Source organism: Lissotriton vulgaris, chromosome 3_1, assembly GCF_964263255.1.
Source record: "Lissotriton vulgaris chromosome 3_1, aLisVul1.2, whole genome shotgun sequence".
Taxonomy (NCBI): Eukaryota; Metazoa; Chordata; class Amphibia; order Caudata; family Salamandridae; genus Lissotriton; species Lissotriton vulgaris.
This window is the reverse complement of record NC_141689.1, coordinates 1778424108-1778447413: the sequence shown is the minus strand read 5'-3', so window position 1 is coordinate 1778447413 and position 23306 is coordinate 1778424108. Positions and strand designations below refer to the sequence as shown.

The following is a 23306-nucleotide window of genomic DNA, read 5'->3' as shown; positions in this document are numbered from 1 at the left end:
TGTGAAATCCTTCACAACTCCCTGGGGACAGTCTTCTACTTCAACACAGTCCTGCCCAGGTTCTCCTTGCTACAGTCAATCGGTCATAATTTTTGCCTGCCCCTTGTATCAGCATCCGAGGCAAACAGCTTGCCCCCATCTGCAAACGTTTAGGCATCCTTTGCCATCGCAAAGCACTGCGCATTTTTAAATCAGATTCTAGCCCGATGGTGGTTGCGCAGTTTTTTTGTTATATAGTGCGAACTAGCCAGAAACATCAGGTATCAGCACTTTACATGAGCACCACTTTCGTTATAGAACACTAAAGTCAAGATTCTCATACAGAAAATTAAACAGGAATTAGTGTCCTGGGGGTTTTAAACATTGAAGTAAGAATAAAAACCCAGACTCGATACACACACTTACCCATCCTAACAAGATTTGCCCAAAATCATTTAGAATTAAGAGCTAAATTTACCAGCCCAAAAAAACCTGGATTACTCCAAAATGCACTTAAATACTTATTTGTTTCAGCCAGTCCTGAATAACCATACCATGCTGGCATGCCTTCTAACTTGCAAAGTATTAAAGGACCTTGCCCAGCAGTCATAGTATACTCTTTTCTGTACTGGCTTGAACATTGCCATGTAATCCGATCATAAAGTAGTATTGCATTGGGCCCTTGCACTATTAAAAACATAGATTCCCCTACACGCTTAAATGCGATCAACTTCTTTACCTCTACCCCAAGTAACGAGTTCTTGCGTTGACTAAGATTGGGCATCCGGTGCTGTGTACAACATATTTAAGCTCTACTGGACAAAACAAAACCTCACTACAGCCCACAGGTGTGTTCCTACAATTGTCAGTTATTTAAGATTAGTTCTAAAATGGGCCAGTTGTAGGTGACCAGTCACAATTGCATCCAAACAGTACCTAAAATGAGGGGAAAACAGCAAGGGGTTATTGAAATGGTCAGTTTGTGCTTTCGAGAGTCAGTAGGTAATTTCCCCTATAAATTGTAGGGGTCTGAGCATTAAGTTTACATGCCAGTGTTTTCTGCAGCCATAATCTGAAGTTTAGCAATTGCTTGTTTGTCTTCAGATTGTTTTAGATTTTAGTGCATGTCGATTTATCATGTGAAATTTTTTAAAATCTTGTTACACACAGGAATCACTGAACAGTGTCCGTCAGGCATCCACTTCAGAATTTGAGGCGCAGTTCCTCACGACGGAGTGTACCTGTAATTCATACAGCCATAACTAAATTTTTTTCAATTCAGCTGCTGCATTGTCAATTCAGCTGAAGTGGTTAATTGACACTTGAGTAGTATCCAACAGTAGGCCCGTTATATGACAGACATCTGGGTTAATAGTAGTCATTAAGGTGCAATTAAATTACAGGGCGAAAGGTTACCAAAAGTAGAAATACATTTAGCCCACCCCAGTGAAACGATCTAAGTGAATGGGTTCAGGCTTTACATCTTCCTAGATGCAAGTATGGTTTGTTTCTTTGGAGGTCTGCAGGCGTCACCACTTATTCGCCTTCTCCAATCTGGAGATATGGCCGTGCTCGACGGAATGAAGACTTCAATAATGCAATTTTGGAGTTTGCGGTTCAAGTCCAAATTTGAGCACTCTTTATAGCCAACATGGTGTTTAATCAAATTGGAGCATCACTATTTCTGATAAGGGAAGTCTGGCTGCACCAGTGGCAAATGTAGTGGTGGAGGGGATCGCAGTTTACCACAGGTTATTAAAAGTTAACTTATTGGCTTCAACGCAATTAAAACCCACGGTAAGATCTCTAGCATAAGGAACATTAAATGCATGGCTGTGCAGCAAAATGATGTCTACAACCCGCCCCCTCCCCCCAAAAGCCAACCCCTCCCATAGCTTCTGTGCTCTTTGAAGGTTCACCATATCCCAATCTTAACAGTTGTCCAAGCTCTCTCAAGTGTCCATTTCATCCGAACATGCTAATCCAAGAAAGGCTCCTTTTTGGCAATATTTGTAAAAGCAATGTACTGCATTTGTCAACATTTATTATGAAAATATTAAACATTGATGCATACAGCTTCAGATTACCAATTTGCTATCTGCCTGGTTGTGTTCAACAGACCAGCTGTATAAAAGCTTAGCCAAAGCTAAATATCTAAATTAAATGTACAAAAACAAATTTACACTTAAAAACTTAATTTAAAAAAGTTGAACAGTTGGTTTCATAATTGTGTAATCTAATCAATCCCGGCTGAAGTGATTGTAGGCATTATGAAACAAAAAGTTGAACTCAAAATTAAAATAACTGTACAACGTGTGCTTGCAGCGTAATATACATGATAAAAGCTCAGTCCATTAAAATAAAGTGAATGTCTCTGGAGGGTCAATGAGGGATACTGCATGGTACCTGCAACAAAGGAAACAGATTAATGCATGGAGTGCGATTCAAAGACAATTTAAAAATCACCATTTATGTCAAGGTTAATGATGCAGTGCTGAAGGGACCAAATCTATTGACAAAATGAATAAACCCTTTACCACAGGCCCAAGTCCTAGGTGACCCGAGCAGACCGCCCCAGAAAATTAAATGTTGCCCAAGCACCCGTAAAAAAAAAACTGCACCCAAGAGATGGCCCATAACGACAACCAGCTCACCCAATAAACCACTAAAATGATTTGCTCTTACTTTGCGGATTTGTACTTTTCCCGCACAGACTGCTGTTGGTGAGTTGCAGCTCCAATGAAGGTTCGGTGCAAGTCCACAATGCATGGTTTCAAGTCTTGAAAAGTGTAGCCAGTCAGTTGAACTAAAGGTTCCGTCTGTTAAAAATAATTTACAAAAAGCTACGGTGAAAGGCCAAACAAGCTAATTTTTAAACAATCATTTAACACCATTTTTTAATCTATTTGGGCTGGGATAACAGTTAATCTACTGCAGTAGTTCTTGACCTGTGGTCTGCAACGTCTACGTCATGCGCAGAAAGTTAATTAATATACTATGTGCTTCTCTGATATAAAGAGATACTGTTGTGGTTCAAACCATCAAAATGGCTTAAAGCAGCGGTCCCTTGATTGCATTAATGATCATTCAGTGGATCAAAAGGTTAAGACCTACTGAAAATTCACCAATCCACCTGTAAGTGAGCACGGGAGGCAGTAAGTTTTAAACTTGAAAAATCATGTCTACTTATCACAAGCAATTTACTTTACAGTGTTCAAATCAGAATGTGTTTGCAACTTTAATATGGTGCACACTTAATTCAAAGAAAACCCATCCCTGGTCCACACCTCCACAATTATATTACAAATGCAAAACATTACCACTTTTACAGTAACGAAAGGGATGTCAGCATTCCTGTGCATCTTTCTGGATGCAAGAATTTTACACTACTTGTAAATTCACAATCGTACAGCCGGTTCTGCACTTCATGGACAGCCAGCATGAAAGTCCTAGAGCTTTGGCTACAAACTACACAATGGAGCTATTCTGTATCCTAAAGTTAGACCCTTTAGTGAATGAAATACCATTGCACAGAACCACTGACTGCTGGAACAAATGGCATCCAACTGTACTAGACCATCTGGCTTGTAAATGAAGTCCAAGCCCTACCATGAAGTCAAACGGCTGCTGAAACATTCACCTCCATACTACTATGTGCCCGGATACCAAGCCCTTAAGAATGGATTAGGCATGCCTTCTATTATGCCCTCAAACGATGGAGCACAGAAGTTTAAGGAACCCCTCCATATTTATAACTGCAGTATAATGCCTCATTAGGACTCACCAACTAGTTTTCCGTGGCTGAAATTGGTAGCTCCCCTAACTACCAACATGCTTTTAAAGCTATTCTCTGGAGACATTAATCTCACCCTACACCCCCAGTGGACCCCCTTCACTGGATCCCACGATTAGTGGGTGATGGTAGTCCCCAACTTCCTAGTGCCAAAATGCAGACTTCACAGGACCTCCTAAGGAGTCCCTCTAATCAGAGCTAGAATTCAATCATGGCAATTCAACACCAGTCACTGCATATTTTCCCCCATTATTCCCCTGCCACTGTATGATGGTTACTGTGAAAGAAAACCATGGATTTATCTACAATAAGCCTTGTTCCTTGGACATGGTTATTTAGTGCCGTAGGACTGAAAAGATTAAATGTATACTGTAATGAACTGGAAGCCGCCTAGTGGCTTTAGAGCTTGCAAGTGGCAAGTCTGCACATGGTCAAAATCTTGCTTAAACCGATACATGCTCATGGCAGACAGTTCATGATTAATTCTTATACATAAACCCCCACACCAACCTTAAATACCAATAAATACATACCCAGGGTACACACGAGAGCGTGTAGTTTGCTAGAACGAATGCGGCTGAAGCAAGCACAGATGGAAGATATTTCAGGAAAGGATCTGCATCTATTAAGCTCAGCTCGCCAAGATACTGTAAAGGAAACGCAGCATTAAAACCACTCTAAGAAATCAGAAGTTATACATGCAGTAAGTAGTGCGTAATATCTAGATATCTACCCATGGGTAGGAGGCATAATGTGGCCTAGTGGTTAACCTTGACGGTAACTCTTCCATCCCAGACTCACCCCTTCACTGTAAGAAGGTCACGAATCTTCCCATGCAAGAGCTAGGCTACAGTAGTAGGTAAACCTCACTTGATGTGCACAATCTTGGGGCATCTTCCAATCACACTCCTGTTCAGTACTGGGTCTCCCCAGCCAGGTGAGTGCCAATGTGTTTTCATTAATTTTAACATTAGCAATAGCCACTGACACTAGCCTAGTAAAGAAGGTTTAGTACAGGCGATTGCAAACAGTTAGCAGGGAAGTACGCAAAGTAGCTTTGTCAGTGGTTGTGACTAGTACACATTGAAACAGTTTACAAAAGCTGAATTTTTTTTAGAATAGAACAGCAAAAATTCACATAAAGCTGAAAACTCGTTCCTAGATTTAGAAGTTAAAAATCCCACCACAGATGCATGGTCAAATATTCTAGAGGGGAGCACGGGCTAAGTGTTTCTCTGGTAGCCCCTGCCACCTAAGATACCCACCAGGAGGTAAACTGCTGAGAACAGGATGGTCACATTTAAAGTAGTGATCCAGCAGAGGGCCCTCCCAAAAAGGGGGGGGGGCTGCAGGAAGGTCTGTTGAGGCATTGGCTAGTACTGGGGCTCAACTCTCCAAAAAACGAAGTCTGGAAAATAACCAGTAGACTGGAGGACTACAGCCAAAGGAGTCTTTATATGGCAAGAACAATTGATACCAGCCCAGATTCACAATATTATAAGATCTCACACCTGACGAATTTTTAAGATCAGATGCAGCATATTGGGGCATCTGCAATAGGATGTTTAAATACAACGTTCCACTGGCTATGCCATTGATCAGCATCACACGAAAAACCTTAAGTTACATTTACTTCTAAAGTGCTCAGTTAACCAAGTTCTGGGAAGCAACATGCTGGATAACAGGTGATCAATAAGCAGATAGCACAGCTTCTACTCAAGACACAGAAAGCCATAGTGAACGCACAAGATACACTGCTACTCAGATGCAAAACATTGTAGGTTTAGGACATCTAGCGCTTAACAATGGCATTTAAGAAACCACAAACAATGCAGTAACCCTGAATCACAAACCTTAAAGTTTCACACCCTTTCAGGTTTGGCCAAGAATAAACAGTGACCCTCAAATACAGACAACTGACAAAAGTAATAGGTCTACACTTGTACATATAGGATACTGAGGAGTCTGCACGTTTCCTTTTGCAGCATTGTTTATTCACATGCCAGCTTCGGAAACAAATGCAGCAGACCACCAAGATGGATCCTTCAGGTAGACATTTCTGCACCAACCCTGGGTCTGCAGACCCTAAGCTGACCCAGACTGTTGTAGTAGTTTTAGCAGTTGAACAGGAAGGCAAGTTAGTGTGATTGCTATACAATTGCAAATGACAACTAATCTAATTCTCTTTAAGAAAGAAGATATCCATTGTCTTACCATACATAAGCTCTCCACTTTAGGACTGACATGCTGGTGCATAAAGTACTGTGTGAAAAACTGTTGTATTGTCGGTGCTGCCAAGTCAAACGATAACACTTTCAGAACTAAGTGTTCCATCTTCAATACTTGTTTTTTCGTGTAAGTGTCATCTGTGATGTAAACAAACTCTGCAACTTCTGGAGGGTAGATTTCTTCAAACTTTCTAGAATCCAAGTAAAAGAACCACATCACAAATTATGGACTACAACAACCACAACTCCCTCCCCAGCCACACCATTGAGAAATGTGCAGACATCACTGGTAGAAACCAATCAAGAGGTGCATAACAGCCTGCCAAGCCAGTCTGGCACATGAGTTTCTGGGAGAAAAAAAAGTCAATTCATCATCTCATTTCAATTAAATAAAACCTCAAAGAACTGGCACTAAGTATACACGGTTCTGTAATATATTTCCTTTCACCCGATGTGGGTAAGGGACATAGCGAATCCTATTATGGAGAAGGATTATGTTAAGCCCCCAGCACCTCTGAGCCCAACAAGATGCATTAGACTTAATTCCAGACCATCAACAAACCAATGCTAGTGTCCCTAGCACGTACTGCAATGTCCATGTGACACCTGGCAGGGGAACTACATTTTAACTCAAAGGCCCACACCCTCAGATGTTCCAGCTCCTACACAGCAGGCATGGGACATTAACTAGACAGTGCATGCTTGTAAAACTTGTGGCAAGGAAGAGGGGGTCAAAATGGTACCCACACAGCAGAGGAGACTCAGCTTATAATGGAACAATGTGTGCCTACACCTGCTACGGTTCTAGAAAGTTATTACCTTACATTAAACTTAGTGAACATACAGGTTCCAGTTTGCCCATTGCCTACTGCAGGCCACTACTCAACTCTGCAGTCCGCTTTACATCCAAAATGCAGCAACCACATGCAGAGGCACTTTATTGCTAGTTTACTTCACACAAGCTCCTGCCTATCAGATAAACACTTATTTCTGAAAAAGGATGCAGGTCAAAGTTCAAGCCAACATCACTCTATTGTGGTCTCATTTTAAAGCATGCTCACTAAGCTGTGAATGCAGGGCCTCTGGCTAAAGCATGTTGCACACAAATGCAATTAACAGGAAACCTTCTGTAGTAGTCACAATCAGATGTCATGTGACATCAGGCAACCACCAAACGTTCAAGGAGATACTAGTTGAATAAGGTCTAAACTAACATTTAGGCCCATGTGTGACAAAAACCACAAAAAAAAAATAATGATTCTCAGCGACTAATTCCTGTACTGTGGGTAGAACTGCCGATTTAATAAAAACAAGGTCCGTTTGTACAGGCATTTGTTAACCTACAGCTGAGAGAATCCACATAAACACTTTTAACTAAATTGACATGTCAGTTCTGCTGCTTGGTCTCAGAGCAGAAGCTAGGAAGCTACTATTGGAGGTGGTCAAGTGACACTTTAGTATCCAACACTATAGAACAACGTGACTTGCAAATATTGTTCAACCAAAACCCTACACCAAACAACGAGGTCAATACAACTAGTTTACCATCTTTGCTCATGAAGTGTGGTACTAGGCTCATCTAGAGGGCATTCCTTGCATGACCACTTCTATCCAGATATAGAAGCACTAAGGACATGGAGTTGACTTGCGATGACTATGCATAAATTTAGCTTCATTAATTTCAACCACTTTCAGAGAATGCTAGCTGGAGATGCAGGATAAAGAACTAGTTGGGGCACTGGTTATAGCAGGAGCAATACCACTACAGCTTGAAGGTCTAGCATAGTACAAGTTAAGCTGAAAATCCCCTTTGTATAATGAGCTAGTAGGTCAGGCCAGTAGTTTAAGAGACATAGGTTAAAAGACCCAATCCTCGGATGCTATAGAATCTTTAACAAAAGATGAAAGGGAAAATGAACGGGGCGTGGCCAGCAAACATGGCGGACGCTAACTGTTAGCGCTCCGACATACGACCCCTAATACTCCTGTCATTTATCTTTGAGGTGTCTCCCACGATTACACCAAGCAGGAACGGTGAGGGGACACAGCAGGGAGTCTGGAGGCCGGTGGTTGCCGATCGGAAGACGAAGGAGAGAAAGCTGTGGTCCGGCTAAGTGGCGCGGCTCCAGAGGCAAAGGCCTGAAACGTGCCCCGGGACCCAACAGGGTCTGAGGTGGCACTCAGTTAGGTGCACTGAGAACTGCCCCTGTGCTGTCCCGGCGGTGCATGGCGTGCGAACGAGGCTGACCGGGTGGTGTGGCGGAGGATCGGCGCTGTAAGGAGCGCGGCCCGGGATAGGTGGCGGGTGCATGAAGGCAGCAGGACTCCAGTGGAGGTGCCCTGACCTGCGGCCTGTGCAGATTGCTATGGAAATTGCGGAGAGGCCCGGGACCAGCAGACGGCTGATCAGAGATTAGTGCAGTGGGGCCTGGTCAGGGAAAGTGCACCTGGTGCCTTTGGAGGAGTCAGCGGTCCTTAAGACCCATGGTGGGGGTGCGGAGGGCCGGGCCCTGTCCTAGTAGAGTGCAGAGGCCCGATCAGAATCGCAGGCCATCCTACCTGAATTCGCTTTTGGATTCCGAGGTGAGGAGCGAGGCATTGGGCGGAAGGAGCGCTCGTGACCTGCACCAAGGGAGGCGTCCTAACCTGCGGCCTGCGAAGCCCGCCACGGAAGCTGTGGATAGAGGTGGCCATCTGCGACCCGGGGGGGGGGGTTGCTACCTGCTGGCGGGGTGCTGCGACCTGGGCATAACACGAGGCGCAGAAGTGAGCCTGGTGCTGCCCCAGAGGTAGCTAATCCTTCGGCCACAACACAAGCAAGTTCAAGGTGGGCCATGGTCCCGGCCCAGAGCCAGCTTGGTGTGGCGATTCGGCCCTGGAGAGACTGTGCAAGGGGGGGTGATCCCCTGAAGTTGGTGCTGTTTTTGAGTTTGTGGGGGCTGGCACAGTCGGCAGACAATCTGGCGAAGTCCAGTGAGAAGCCCGGCTAGTGATTTGGGACGGTCACTGCAGACATTCTCAGAGTGACGGCCCACGCGCAGAGCGTGGTGCAGGCAGTGCTGCGCATCCCCCCCCCCCCCCCCCCCGTTGGAAACTAAGTGAGGTGCCACACTGCACGATAATTGAAATGCAGCCATCCAGAGCAGGGGGAACCGTGAGTGAGTTGTGCCAGAGGTGCCCGGGGAATGCTCGCTGACAGGGCCGGAGAGAGGCTGCGAACTAAAATACCGAGACTTGGGCGCCATTTTGAACAGAACTGCATTTGGAGTGGTGCGCCCCTAGTGCGAGAGTTGCACCAAACACAGGGGAAGCCCTGAGTGGTCAGGTGTCATAGGTGAGCCGTGCCAGCAGAGTGCACCAGGTGGGGCCGAACTGAGTCCGACAGGGAGGTGAGAGCAATGGTGTGGTGCCCTGGGCACATGAAGACTGCAAAGGAATAACCCCAGTGTGGCAATGGGAGGGTGCTGCAGGCTAACACCCCCGGGGCCGGTAGATAATACGGTACGGCCGCGGGACCGGCCGTGCTGTATTAGCTACCAGGGGGGGGTTGCTGTCAGCATTGCCAATGGATCGACACAACATCTCTTGACAGCAGGAAGAAACCTAGGATCGGGTGTCCTGTGGGTGATCGCGCTGGGTCGAATTAACGACTGTCAGCGGATGCCAACGGCGCAGCAGCTAGTGATGGGCCGGCTGAGGGACAAATTGCAGGACGGACAGCCGAGGGCTGACAGTCTTGCCCCCCCCCCGCCCCCAATTGGGATGTCAAGTGGAAGCATGGAGCCCAAAGCAGCAGCCCTCGCAGCCAAAATTGACACTGCTTGCAGCAGTGGAACTGATCGGCACCAGCCTGGAGCAAACAATGGAGTCCTTAGAGACACGGATCGATAGTCACGTCGGAGTTCACCCTTCTCCACGCCCATCGTAAGCTAGCGGAGTCAGTTACCTCGCAAAGCCAGACACTTCTGGAGATCCAACTTGTGGTCCAAAATCACACTATAGCACTCCAAGATATGATTGACAGAGTCCACGCGCTCGAAGACTGCATAAAGGATGGGGAAGGGCACTCTGCGCAACAATGTCCTTGTGGTGGGCCTTCCGGAGGGTGAGGAGGGTAGAAACCCAGAGCAGTAAGTTGAGAACTGGTTGCGCAACCTCCTGCCCCAGGGGGGTGCTAGCGCCGCAGTTTGTGGTAGAAAGGGCACTCAAGAGCCAGCGCAGAAACCCAGGCCGGGAGCTCGACCTCGTCCGTTCCTCTTCAAACTCCTTAATTATCAGGACAAGGACGTGGTGCTCCGCAAAACCAGGAAACTGGGCGACCTAACTGAGGGAAACGGTTGTGTGATGTTCTTCCCGGACTAAACAGCAGTGGTGCAGAGACAGAGGAGCACCTACATGAGTGAAGAGTCAACTAAGGGAGCTAGAGTTGCCTTACTCCCTGTTCCAGTCCCACCTCTGAGTGGTCTCGAAGGAGGGTACCTGCTTCTTTGATGCCCCATCGGAAGTTTGGGACTGGCTGGAGGAGATGGGGCAGTGGAAAGGAAGAAGACCAGCCCCGGCTAGGCAGCTGTCGAAGGTGCGTGGGGAGAGAGTTCCAGGTCTTTGCGGCCAGGTAGGAGAAAGACCTTCCTCCAGCAGTGGTTCTGTGGATCAGTGGCGAGGGCGAGGCAGGCTGAGCAGAGCTGGTAGGTGTGGTTGTAGAACGAGAGGCGGTCGTTGAGGTATATGGGTCCTTTGTGTTGTGGAGTGCTTTCTAAGCGTGGGTGAGGAGCCTGAACCTGATCCTCTTGTTGACGGGGAGCCAGTGCAGGTTTCTTAGGTGGGCAGATGTGGCTGTGGATGTCGAGCGGATATGTGGCTGTGGATGTCGAGGATGAGTCTGGCGGAGGAGTTTTGTATGCGCTGAAGTCGTTTCTGGAGTTTGGCTGTGGCTCCTGCGTAGAGGGAGTTTCTGTAGTCCAGTCGGCTGGTGACGAGGGCCAGGGTGACGGTCTTTCTGGTATCTGTGGTGATCCACCTGAATTTTTCGGAGCAGGTGCAGGGTGTTGAAGCAGGATGAGGATATGGTGTTGACTTGCCTGGAGAGCGAGAAGTCCAGGATGAATCCTAGGTTAAGTGCGTGGTCCGTGGGAGATGCCAAAACTACGCAGCACATGGCCAGAATGCATGCCAAGGCAGACAGAGCAGGCCGTCTGCTGGCCTGGTTGATGAAGCAAGAGGGGTGCGGTGGAGAGATAGGAGCTCTCCGTACAGCAGGTGGAGGGATGGTGTACACAACATCTCAGAGGTGGTGGCCCGAGGCACTCAGCAGGGCTGCCCTCTGTCCCCGCTACTGTTCGCTAGCAATCGAGCCTTTGGCCGTAGCTATACGAACGACTCCGATGGTGTCCTGATGGGAGACGCAGTCCATCAGGTATGGCTTTATGCTGACGACCTGCTGGTGTGTGAGGGATGTGGGACACATACCAGAGCAGCTGGCCCAGCAGCTGCACACATTTGCTGCCATCTCAGGGCTCTGAGTGAATGCGGGTAAATCTTGCCTTTATGCTTTCAGTGAAGGGATCGGACACTCGGGATATCACCTCGGGGGGTACACGAGTCCAACTGAAAGGACACCTTCAGGTACCTGGGGATACAGATATATAGTCGCCCAGCTGACCTGTTTGATGGGAATTTTAGGAGGGCGGTTGCAGCGCTTAGATCGCAGATACGCTTCTAGAACACTCCCACTGACAACCACAGGCAGAGTGTCGTTTGCTAAAATGGTCATGCTCTCCAGCCTCCTATACTACTTTGTCAACAGTTATTCATCCCGGCTTCCTTTTTTACTATGCTCCATAAGATGCTGCAGGACTTTCTGGCGCACCTCTAAGCATAGGCTGCCGCTGCGAAGCTATTCCTGCCAACTGACCGGGGGGTGGGGGCTGGTCCTTGTTTTGAACACTACTACCTAGCCACGCAGCTACAATGGGTCGCTCACTGGCTGGCAGGTAGAGATGATACAGCCACAGTAATGTCACCATACTCACTAGAGCGTATAACCAAACTTCCACCCCATAGCTGTGACTGAGCACCCAACGCCGCTCCTCCTGGCAGTGGCATACAAGTGCTACCAGAGGGCCTTCTACCTTACCCGCAGTACAGTTCCTTATGCGCCGGCTATACCCTTGGAGGGCTTGCCTAGTGGTGGAGGGGTGTCCACGTCCTCTACGCTCATGGAGGCAGACATTCATATGCATGAAGGGGAGCTTAAGGCATATGAGACGCTGGTGACAGAAGGAGCTTCCTCCCGGGGTGTTCTTAATGCACTGCTCGCTGATGGCAAAGCGGACCGCCAGATGGGGAGATTTAACCACAGCCCAAGCAGCATTTAACCATGCAATATCTCCATGTCATGGGGAGGGGCAGACACTTTGTTCGCAGCATCATTAAGGGAACACGTGGCAGTTAGTTTGGGCCCCCTTAGAGGTAAATGGGAGCTACACCTGGGGCGGCCACTAGCAGACAAGGGTGCTTAAAAGTCTGGTACGTATCCCCAGAAACATGATTGCCAGATCCAGCTTTTTATTGTCCACAGGTCTTACCTCACGTCCGAGTTGATTAACAAGTACTTCTGTTGTGACAATGCGCTCTGCCCCAGGTGTAATGAGTTAGGGGCAGGATTCCTGCATATGCTGTGGAGCGGTCCTGGGCTGGGCACTTACTGGCAAGCAATTAGCGAGCTGCTGTGGAGTTGCACAGATCGAACCACATCCTTTGACTGGCCTGAGTACATGCTACACCATTTCAAGAGATCCCCCAAAGATAATGGGACATCCAGTTTCCTGGACCTAGGGCTGGTGGTAGCAAAGTACCTCCTAAAAGGTGGAAAGCGCATGAGCCGCCATGGGCATCGAATTCCTCATTTCAGGCGTGGGCCAGGGCAGAGTGGACAGCCACATGCAACGATGGGGATCTGGAAGGAACCCATGGCGGCACACTGGGAGCGAATGCTTGGTGCATTACAGCAGACTGAGAGGGAATGGGTCCCGAGTGGTGCAAAGGGGATGGGAAGCACACATGAGGGTGGGTGCATGCCACAGGCCCTTCTCCTGCCAGATAGTCTGATATGCTTTACTCAAGCTCCACTAGGACACAAACAACCACACCAGCGCAGCCACAGATGAGGAGCACGTGCACCAGTAGTAGGGAAGGGGCAGAGACAGGGAGCCTAATATACATGAGGTTTCTGCTGCCGCAGTTAATGTTTCATATATATAGACCATCTGTTTGCAAGCCCAAGACTGGTCAGCCCTGAACTACACAGACCATTGAGAGGTCAGCACTTCGGTTCTCATTGATAGCCTCAGAGTCTGCACCAGGACTGGCGAACTACAGTTCAGTCAACTCTGGCCGAGCATCTTTTGTCATATTCATTGCAAAGCTTGAATTCTTGCAACATAATATGAACATGCTCAAATGCATTTATAAATGACATGCCTCTGCATTTGAGCTTTTATAAGTGATGCTTGTAATGTAAGTGTAATCCAAAAATAATAACAGATGACAAAAAAAAAGGGGAAATGAACAGCCAAATACTTACGAGGCTAACAACATAGCAGCAGTTCCAACAAGCTGAAGTTTCCCTCTTAGGACAGACATGGAGGAGAGGAAGCGGTCTATGTAATTCACAGCTAGATACAGAGTCTCATTTTGCAATTTATATTCTTCGCCAACTTCTACCAGCCAGTCAACAAGGATGGCCCTCATATTGTTTGTGATATCTGGCTGTTTCTTCATGTAACCTGCTTTAGGTTTACATTTTATCTGCAAAACAAAATCCAGGTGTCATTGCTTAGAGTTTGAAAAAGTTTTGTTCTATGGTAGTTTCAAAGAAGGCGATTATTAAAATAAGTTAATGTACACATTAGAGACACCAATGTTCAGTATTTTGTTACGTTGAATAAGATGCCTCCAACAATAAAGTTTATTAATAGTTTAGTGCATGTGTTCCTGCGTCAAAAAGTCACACAAATTTGGTAATACATGCCAACTCCAGATATCCAGCATCACAATACATGTTGGTGCAGTCTTAATAAGGCACACAAAAATAGGGAACAAAATCTGTTCCAACAGGGAAGGAGGGGCAAACAAACCATCCTTCACCAAGCCACGGGATTCAGCTTTAGAAACGAAGAGTTTAAATGTATCTATGTGGCACTACTAAATACTTGCTACTGCCACAAAAACTATAAAATGCTGTGTAAGCCTACTTCTATAATCCCTTACATTAATGACTCTGCAACCAACACCACATACGCAAATGTATCCGTTGTACAAGAAATGGAACCGACAGTAGCAAGTTAACCACTTCTCGCAGCAAATAGGACTAGGACAAATAACCAGAATATTCCCTTAATGGCTAGTGATTGGCAATGTAGCAATGCAGCATTGAGAGCGGACCAAGTCGAAGACATACTCAACATATTCCAGAGGATTTCAGCCTGAATCATTGATCACTCAAGATTAGTTTTTTACCTCCATCTCCCGGATGTAGGCATGAATATCTGCGGCATAATCTGGAACTTCATTCGCGTTTACTGGTTTATCTTCACCTTCGTGTGCAATGGACATATCCAAAACCATTGGAGAATCTGAAGGATGCAAAAGGAGGGGGATTTAATGGATCCTAGTCAGGCATTAAAATATGTATTGTCATTTAGAGAGTGATTAACATTAAGCACAAAGTTAGAATAGAGCAATACCTTATGGGGCAAATAAGAGGAGCTGATGAGAGGTTGCACTGTACTGAAAACAGCTTGTATGTGGCTTGAAAATCAGTTTAAGAGTAAAATTATACGATATTAGTTGAGTAGAGTGCAAAAGAGGTAGCTAATGAAAAGCTTAGATAGGAAAACCTTTAAGTTAAAAGTTCAAATGCCAGGCAAGTTCATTTGCACAAGGCATTTCAGTATACTCTAATGTGGCAGCTGACTTCCAAAAGAGAATCAGGGCCCCCCAAAACCTGGAAAATTCCCCTGCCCTCTTAAAGCCATTATAGTAAAACAAAAAGCATGCACTAAATTCTTGTACTCCCACTACACCAAAACATGCAATTGAGAAATGTGTTTAGGCAGCCCAAACAAGAGATTTTCTCCAAATCCCACAGCAATTTGATATTCACCAAGCGCAAGGCATTGAAGCGTGGCACAAGACGCACCAAAGCTAACGTCCATTGAACATTCTATTGGTATAGGTGCCAGAGGCCTCCTCTGCCCAAGGGAGGTTACTGCTGAAGTTAGTTCCAGAAGGTTCTCCTGCGATGCGCTCTTCTTAAGGGCAGTGGGCCTCTTGCGACTTGCACCATCAGGCTCGTCCACGTGTATAGTGAAAGCAGGTTGTTTGCTGCCTGCTTTACCAGCTGCAGCCTTTCCATAGTTCTCATCATTGATGCCTTGCAGGCCAAGTACCTGAAAAGGAAGAAAAGAAATGTCAAATAGAGTAATATAGAACTGCACAAGCCATATTTAGAACCTGTTCCAAGACTCCTAAGCAACTTCTCATAAGGAGGCTCGCATGTGACATTTAACAAGGCTCACGTACACCTCCACAATCAAAGTAGACAAGATCAACATTTTTTAGACATAGGGTGCCCTTTCGGGGCACAGTACTGATATAGTCATCACCAGCAAAGTTAAAAGCCCAGCATAAATACTGCATCAACTGTACAGATAACGGGTTACATGTAATCGTCCATGGAACTTCTATGCTTACTTAAATTTACCTGGGGTGGTGGGATAGCCCATTTGATTCAGACGCCACTGAGCCATAAATGACTATGTTGTACAAGTGCATCATAATTACATAGCATTTGTAACTGGAAGTGTTAAAGTTGTATTTGTGTTCAGACTCATACACGGACTTTGGTTGCTTGCACTGACGAATTTCTTATTAATGGTTGCAGTAGGCTCTGTGGCCCTTTATGTCAGGTCAGATAAGAGAATTGCTTTCTTCAAGAAAGATAGTGGAAACTTCACAGGAGTGTAAACTGAGGCTTCCATGATGCCCCACGAGAACAAAAGTAATGGCTTTAAAGTGGAAATCAGGATGAACTGGACATTAAAGAATAATCCCCCCTCCCCCTCAGCATGGAAAACGCATACCAAAATTTAAGGAGTGATGTTAAAATTAGGGATCAACGTGGAACTTTAGAGAAAAGACTTCAGTCATAATTGTTCCTTGAGAAAAGTCCTTGACATTGCTCAGAAAGCCTGCATTTCCCCACAGCAAGTCGAATGGTTTACACATAGCTCTTAGAAAAGCAATCATACTTGAACTTTAATATGGAATGCAACCCAGGGAAGGACTAGTCTTTCAGGGCAGACCATGTGCACCTTTCTTTACGAAGAAGGCTCCTGTCAGTTCTCCATGCTGTGGAAGACTGAATGTGGTAGCAACAACCGGTTTTGGTGGCAGAACAAGTATTGTACTTGCTACCTAGTGAATTGTCTAATGGCCTCTGCAGCAGAGGCTTTAAATGTGTCCACAGTCCCTAAAAACACTACAGACGTGTCAATAACCTTTGCATGGAGATGGCAGTAAATGCGGCAGTGGCAAACCAGGAATCCATTTTGAATTCCTGCCCCAAGTGGTCCCCAAGATGGTGTAGAGAGGGCTCAGAGAGCAATGTGAATTACAGGGCTTCTCCAAAGCAGTCTTAAGATGCTTAATATTGGACCACACACTAGTGGATGGTTGGCGACAGCTTTCTAGTTGTAGGGAAAACTCTTGCCTGCTATATTATTCTACAGAAGTCTTTAGCACAAGTTGAGGGAAATAGGAAAGCATCTAATAGGGAAGATCCAAAACAAGTCCAAAGAGCTCTCATTTCACCCCTTGTTCCTGCTGACATTAGGTCAGAGCTTAGCACGATCCATTCAGAAGAAAAAGAGCCTGAATGCAGTCTCCGAGCTAGACTTGTGAACTATACATTCCCTGTCTGCAAACTATGAGGTGGAATCCCTCAATCACGAGCTAAGTTCTCAAGAACCTTAAGGTACCACAGAGAAGGCAGCAACTTGTGCTCCAGGTTTTGGAGGAGTCACCTACCACCAGCTTTTGTTGGCAGGTTGGAGGGGGTGAGATTCTGAAATCGCACCATGCAAACACTGAAGGGAAAGCCCACTGACTGCATAAGAGGGACATTGGAGGCAGCGCTGAATCGGCCTACGAGGAGGACCTCCAAGATCTGTGCGGTACCAGAATGGCCAACCCCCAAAGCTAGGGATGGATCTGCACTGCCAGCTAATTAGAGGACCTTGCGCGCTGGGTCTGTCCACAGTGACCCGACAAGCTTACTGAGCGCCTACAGGTAAAACACTGCCCATCTCACCCTAACCAAGCGGTGACAATAAGTTACCCTTCAAGACACTTCTACTTAAGTGAATGGTAAATTAGCACTAGACAAGAATCACTAACTCGTTTGGCGATGGCAACCACAGCAACAGTACCCGGAACAGCTAGGCAATGTAGAAAGCCACAGTGCCACCTGGGTGGGTTCTTAGTTTGGGAGGTTTGAGCACACCCTCCACGCAAGGACGAAGAACAAAATCACGTTTGGACAGTTGGAGCAGGGGTAAGCACAGCTGCTTCCCAGGAACTCTGCAATCACATTAGCAAAGAGACTTCCCTACTGGCCACTTTTCAGTGAACAAGGAAAAGGGTGAACAGACTTTCCACAATTGTCACCAACAGATATTGGGACATTTAAATAGCCAGCCCATTAGGGTTTCGGAAGGAAAGTGAGGGGGGAGAGGATGGACTACAAGTAAACAGGGACTAGTCAGTCAGTCAAGCTTTATTCGAATTTAGTAGAAAAATTCATAAAAGCATACAGGGTAAAAAACACAATAAAAGCAGAGATCAATTATATTCATTACAAGGTCACTATCTGTACACGGTTAACAACAAATCATTCTACTAATAAAATCATTTTTACAATTCATCGTAAACAAACCCTAGCAGCTTTGTTACAAAGGGGCAGATAGGTAGTCCTGGGGTAAAAGTCATGCAGTTCCCATGTTCTGATTGGGCCATCTCCCATATGTGGCTGCCAACTTCGGAGATTGGGCTGACTCGAGGGTCCCTAAAGTTGACCAAAACCAGGTCTCCCAGTATGTCCTTCGGGATAGATCCCAACCACCCTACCCTTCTAACATTTAAGATCGTTCCATTGATATTGGGTGGTATGGGTCTATTCTTTGTCAACCAGAAAGACACCTAGTTTGCCAGGTCTGCTGGTCTTTCAATTTTGCTATTAGTGAGCTCGGGCACGTCTGAGAGGATAGACACAAAGGGTGCTGCCTCCGGCGGTAGATCTATATGTTTAGCCCTTCTTTGCATGTTACCATAGTTTTGGAACTTCCCCTTTTTTGGCGTGAGTGGTTTAAAATGCCCGTCTCTGGGTGCAAGAGTCTGGGTTATAGGGGGGTTTGATGTGACTAATGTTTTAGATGTTTTGGGGGCAAGTGCATGAGTTTGTATGATATTACATTGTACTGGGAGAATTGGGATATCGGTAGTGACTAGGGTCTCAACTTGATCATTTCCTTCAATTCTTTTAATGATTGTTAGGTTCGCCCTGGTGGTTTCCTCTATGGAGCAGAGCTTTTCCCCTATAGCCTTGATTCTTTTTTCCAATGGGGAAATTAAAGACCTGACCAGGAGTTCAATCTGGGCCAGTAGTTCAGATGGAGTAATGATTGTAGTCGGCTCCAGGTTTGAACATAACTCAGATGTTATAGGGGTGTTAATGCCTAAAAGTGGACTTTGATGCAATCTTTGTAGTTTAGCTAATCTTCCCCTCGGTTTAGGCCCTTTACGCTTTCTGTTTGGATAGGATACCTGAACATTTACTGGCCGTTGTGTAGTGTCTGTGGGTGTTGAGAGAGGGAGTACCAGAATGGCTTGAGTTTAGTTGAATAGTGGTAATAGATTGGGGGCTGGTATTTCGCAAAGCACCTGCAGAAGCATTAGTTGTCATTCCCGTTTTCAACATTGGTATACAGTTTTACAGAGCAGATTTAGTTCATCCAGTAAAGAAAAATGTTTTGTTTGTGTTTGGTCTTGTGGCTCCATAACTGAGTGGTTGCTGGATGTGGATTCTATACAGAGACTCTTTCTATAACGGACTCGATAGCCGATGTGGTCCTAATTAAGTACTTGTCCAAGGTCCCTTTCTGTTGCCCCCCCTGGGGGTAGTTATTCGTGCGAAGCCCTTTGTCAGTCATAATATAGATAGCTTTGTGGGAATAAATATATGACAGGGGGCTAAGCAAAAGCACACATACACCAATAGTCTGACAACGGGGAGGTAAAAGGATAGTCCAGTTAGCGATAACGAAGAAAGTATGGGGACAGTCATTTGATGGATTAATTAGTTTATAGAACCTCTTTTACCTTGAGCAAAAGGCGAAAATCGAAAGGGGGTGGCCCGTCCTGTCCCCCTCGTGCCACGGAGGGCCTGCGCTTTGACCGGGCTTAGCCCGGCGCTGTCCCGCAACGCGGAGAGAGCCTCCTCTATTTCAGCGCCTCCGGGCGCGCAGGATCAGGAAGTGACCCACTCGGCCTGCTGGGAGCTGTAGTTCCCCGGCGGCTGTGTAGATGGAAGACAACGGCGGTGGTGGTGGAGGGGGGGGGGGGGGGGGGGGGGGGGGGAGACAAGCAGCGTGTGGGCCCCAGCAGCGGTGTGTCCCAGGTAAGGCTGACCGCAAAAGACCCCCCCTAGTCATCCTCCCAGGAGGCAAGTGTGGAACTGGGCAACGTGTGAGCACGATAAACCCTTGGTCAGCCTTGTATCTCAGTGGCTAACCACGCACACAGCAACTGCCGTCTACAAACTGTGCATGCTAGTTAGACTACAGTATTCCAGTTGCGTTTTTTGTTAAAGTAATTCCATCAACAGGTAAAAGCACTGACCAGAAAATTAACATTTGTCACCCCACACAACCCTTGAACTGATGGGCTTTGAGACCCTGAAAACCAAGTGCCAACGTGTTGACCTTTGAGCTCAGTTTTGGGTTCCAGTTAAGTAAAGCCACAGGTTCAAATGGTAATAAGCATTTTTCCACTAATCAATAGCCAAATTGCCATTGGACGTCCGAACATGTCCTTCGTGTTAAATTCTTAACTCTTTGTAACTAGTTAATCAAGATCGTAGAAGCTAGAAGTTGAACCCTTCCAAATGTTTCCATAATATAGCATGATCCAATTAACTTACCCAGAAGCTGCAATTCAAAGTAGTTTAAAACTTTGCTATTTTTAAGAACAGGTTAATTATAAAGCAACGCCAATAAAACATTTGATGTATTGATTAGTGTGAGGGGTGACTGGTATGGTGGGCATGTAAAATGGTGATGCTACAAAAGTGAATGAAGTTTAGAGGGCGACTCAGGTTTGACAGAAGGGCAATAAGTGCGAAGTGCAAAACCCACCAAATGAGGTGACGTGCATGCTACGAGAGATTAGTTTAACCAGGCCTTTACGTCTCTGTATACTCTGAAACAATTTAATCACACACCATGTGTCTGTCTGTTTCTGCACAAATCGTTAAGGAGGCATTGTAACCAACATTAAAATTTGGGCTCGGGCTAAACCTTAAAAAAAAAAAAAGTAAGGTGTGGCTGGCTGTTGGCCTATGTTAGAGCGGCAGGCAGTGTGGCTGCGAAAGACACCAATGTTTCTCCAGGGCAGTGGTAATCCGCACCTTCTAAAGAGGTTAACGAGGTGTAGACAGCCCCCACCCCCCTTCCCCCAATTCCAGTTGAAAGGTCTGCATCCTCAGACAAAAGCATGTACCGGATGTTGACATATCCAGGCCATGGAAAGCTGTCGCTCACTTAAACGAGTACCACGTGACGCAGCAGTCTCCTTTATGAACTAAGAAAGCCGCCCTTATTAAAGCTGCTTAACTGCTAGAAATAAGCTTTAGGTGCTAGTAGGCAGTTATGTCCAACGTCTACTGAATCAAACTATATCAAGTAGGCTGCACCCCATGTGGTCTTTACTGGGTAGGGTTGTGCGAATACCACCTCCGTTAATTAAATAAGTAATGTGCGCCACTGGCCAGTATTACGTTTCTAAGTTCAATTTAGAGTATTCCACAAGCAACTGAGTTTAGTAGTCGACATAGAAGAACCCGTGGTACTGCGGTTAGGTTCTGTCCTGTAGCAGTATAGTTAATGTAGGCGCCTCTTAGTGGCTCGTACACCCGAGGCACCAGTTTCGAGACCTGTAGTGTGCTTCGCTGTAAGGGTAAAATTATGTAGTATGGATGATATGGAAAGTGTTCCTATTGTGCGCGATGGCCAGAGTAGTGCTCTCTGGTCTTGTATAACCGTATTTGAACGTGTAGCATGTGGTGCTTAAGCTGTATACAAGTATGTAAAGTTGCAGATGTAGCTGCGTGAAAAGTAATTGCATCTATATAGAGCTTACTACCCCAGACAACGCGTTGTTGCGCTATACAGCAAGTAGCACACTACTCTGAGTAACTGGTTATTGGTACAGATGAGCAGGAGCTTTCTCTCCCATCGTTGCAAGCGCACTGCTCTAGGTACGATTATAGCGCAGGAGTGACAACTCTTGGTGCCGATGACTACCATCCTTGTAGTGTGATCAGTTTCTTGGGCGGGACGGAGTAAAATACATTTGGGCTAATTGAGGCTTTTATGTATTTACGGCAGCGGAGGAACGCACCTACTTATGAATTAAGTTTGTAGCCAGTCGGTGCAAGCAGGTGTTCCGCTATCGTCTTAACACGCTGCATGTGGTTGTCAGGTAAGAATATAGTCACATGAGTAGTAGTTTGCTTGGCCGTGCTTTCTAGATAGTCGCCAGCTTCCAGGCGGAACGGGAACATATGCATGTCAAGTTTCTATAGTTAAATGTAGGGATTTACTGCTGTGCGTTGTGTGTGTGTGTGTGTGGGGGGCGGGGGGGGGGGGGATAGAAAACGTACCAGGATGTAAGAGTTTCGGAATCGAAAGTGTGCAGAGACTCTTCCCTACAATGATAGAGGATTGCTGATGCGATCGTGATCCAGCAGTTTATCGAGTCCCAGCTCGTGAGCGCAGAAGGACCGGGGACAATGCAAGTCACAGAGGCAGTGGCCGCCAAAAGCGACGCAGCAGCTGGTTGTCAATTGAACTACAGGAGCAGTGCGCCCGGCCTGACTGCACAGCGCAGAATGGGGTCACGTCCCATAAAATAGACCCAGGTCAGACGGATCGAACCACCCGCCTGCCTTTACACTAACTAGCATACACCGGGAACTGGCCTCCTGGGTACACGCACCGGTTGCAATACATATATACACCCACACACGCACAAATAGGCGGGGGAATTGGACGCATTAATGAGACATAATGGCTGGCACGGGAACAATGCTCAATACGGATATAACACGGGCTGCCCGACAACCCGTTGATGGCACTGGAGGTGCCTTCTGCAGCGCCCCGTGGTAAAGTAGACTAAAGTGTGGCCTGGACAGATCTCTTAATCAATGAAGTACTGACACTGACCTGCTGGGGCTGCTGCTGCCGGCTGCTCCTCTGAGGCTGCACCCTGGCCACGCGGTTATTCTGCAACACGCCCAGCACAACGCGTCCGCCGGCGGCGCCCAGAGTAGCCCCGTTCTTGCCCGGCTGCACGTTCTCTTGATTCTCGTCTCGCATTTCCGAGGCCATTTGCGTGAACATGGTGCCGCAGGCGCAGTTCTTGGGCAGCGAATGCAGAGAAAATAGAGTTAAAGGGGCAAGAGGAAGGCAACAACATGCGGATCCCGCACACCGCGGGGTCGTGGAAAAGGAAGCTTAGGTCCTGGAGGATCAGGTGCTGTGCATGGCGGCAGTGCAGAGTAGCCACTCCCCGGAGCAGCGCGAGCCTGGGATCGGGTACGGTGCAGGGCTCCCCTGCAGCCGGCTCGCTTATTTCGGTGCGCTGCTCTATGCTTGCGTCGGGGGTCTGTGCGCGCGAACTCCTCCGGCTTCAATCGCTACTTTTGGCTGCTCCTGCAATTTCTCCTTCTTCCTATGCAGGGCAGCTGCATTCTGAATTCAAGTAGCCCGCGACTATTGAAACGGGCCAATCGCAGCACCGTGGCGATGACGTAGGCCTGGGTACGGCGGCCTGCGTGGTTCTAAAACAAGGAAAAGTCGAGACAAGGGCGAGAAGCGCGGATTTCGAATGGCTTAGTGGCAGCTGCGGAATGTAGTACGTGCGGCCGACGTCACGCACGCCAGGAAGAGCGCAGGCGCAGTGTTGCATTC

General features: G+C 46.8%; 1 protein-coding gene across 2 annotated transcripts; it reads right to left on the bottom strand.

Annotated features, from left to right (window-relative positions):
• Positions 1–1988: 1988 nt before the first annotated feature.
• On the bottom strand, positions 1989–23071 carry CCNA2 (cyclin A2). 2 transcript variants are annotated; one of them, XM_086962214.1, is made up of 8 exons: positions 22560–23071; positions 15164–15449; positions 14518–14633; positions 13583–13806; positions 5987–6191; positions 4306–4419; positions 2665–2798; positions 1989–2385 (listed from the first exon to the last, which is right to left on the bottom strand). In XM_086962214.1, the coding sequence occupies exons 1-8, from the start codon at positions 22734–22736 to the stop codon at positions 2334–2336; spliced, it is 1308 nt and encodes a 435-aa protein (XP_086818340.1). In that variant the 5' UTR covers positions 22737–23071; the 3' UTR covers positions 1989–2333. The 2 variants fall into 2 exon arrangements, with proteins under 2 accessions (XP_086818340.1, XP_086818341.1); XM_086962215.1 differs by having other exon boundaries at positions 15200–15449.
• Positions 23072–23306: the final 235 nt, after the last annotated feature.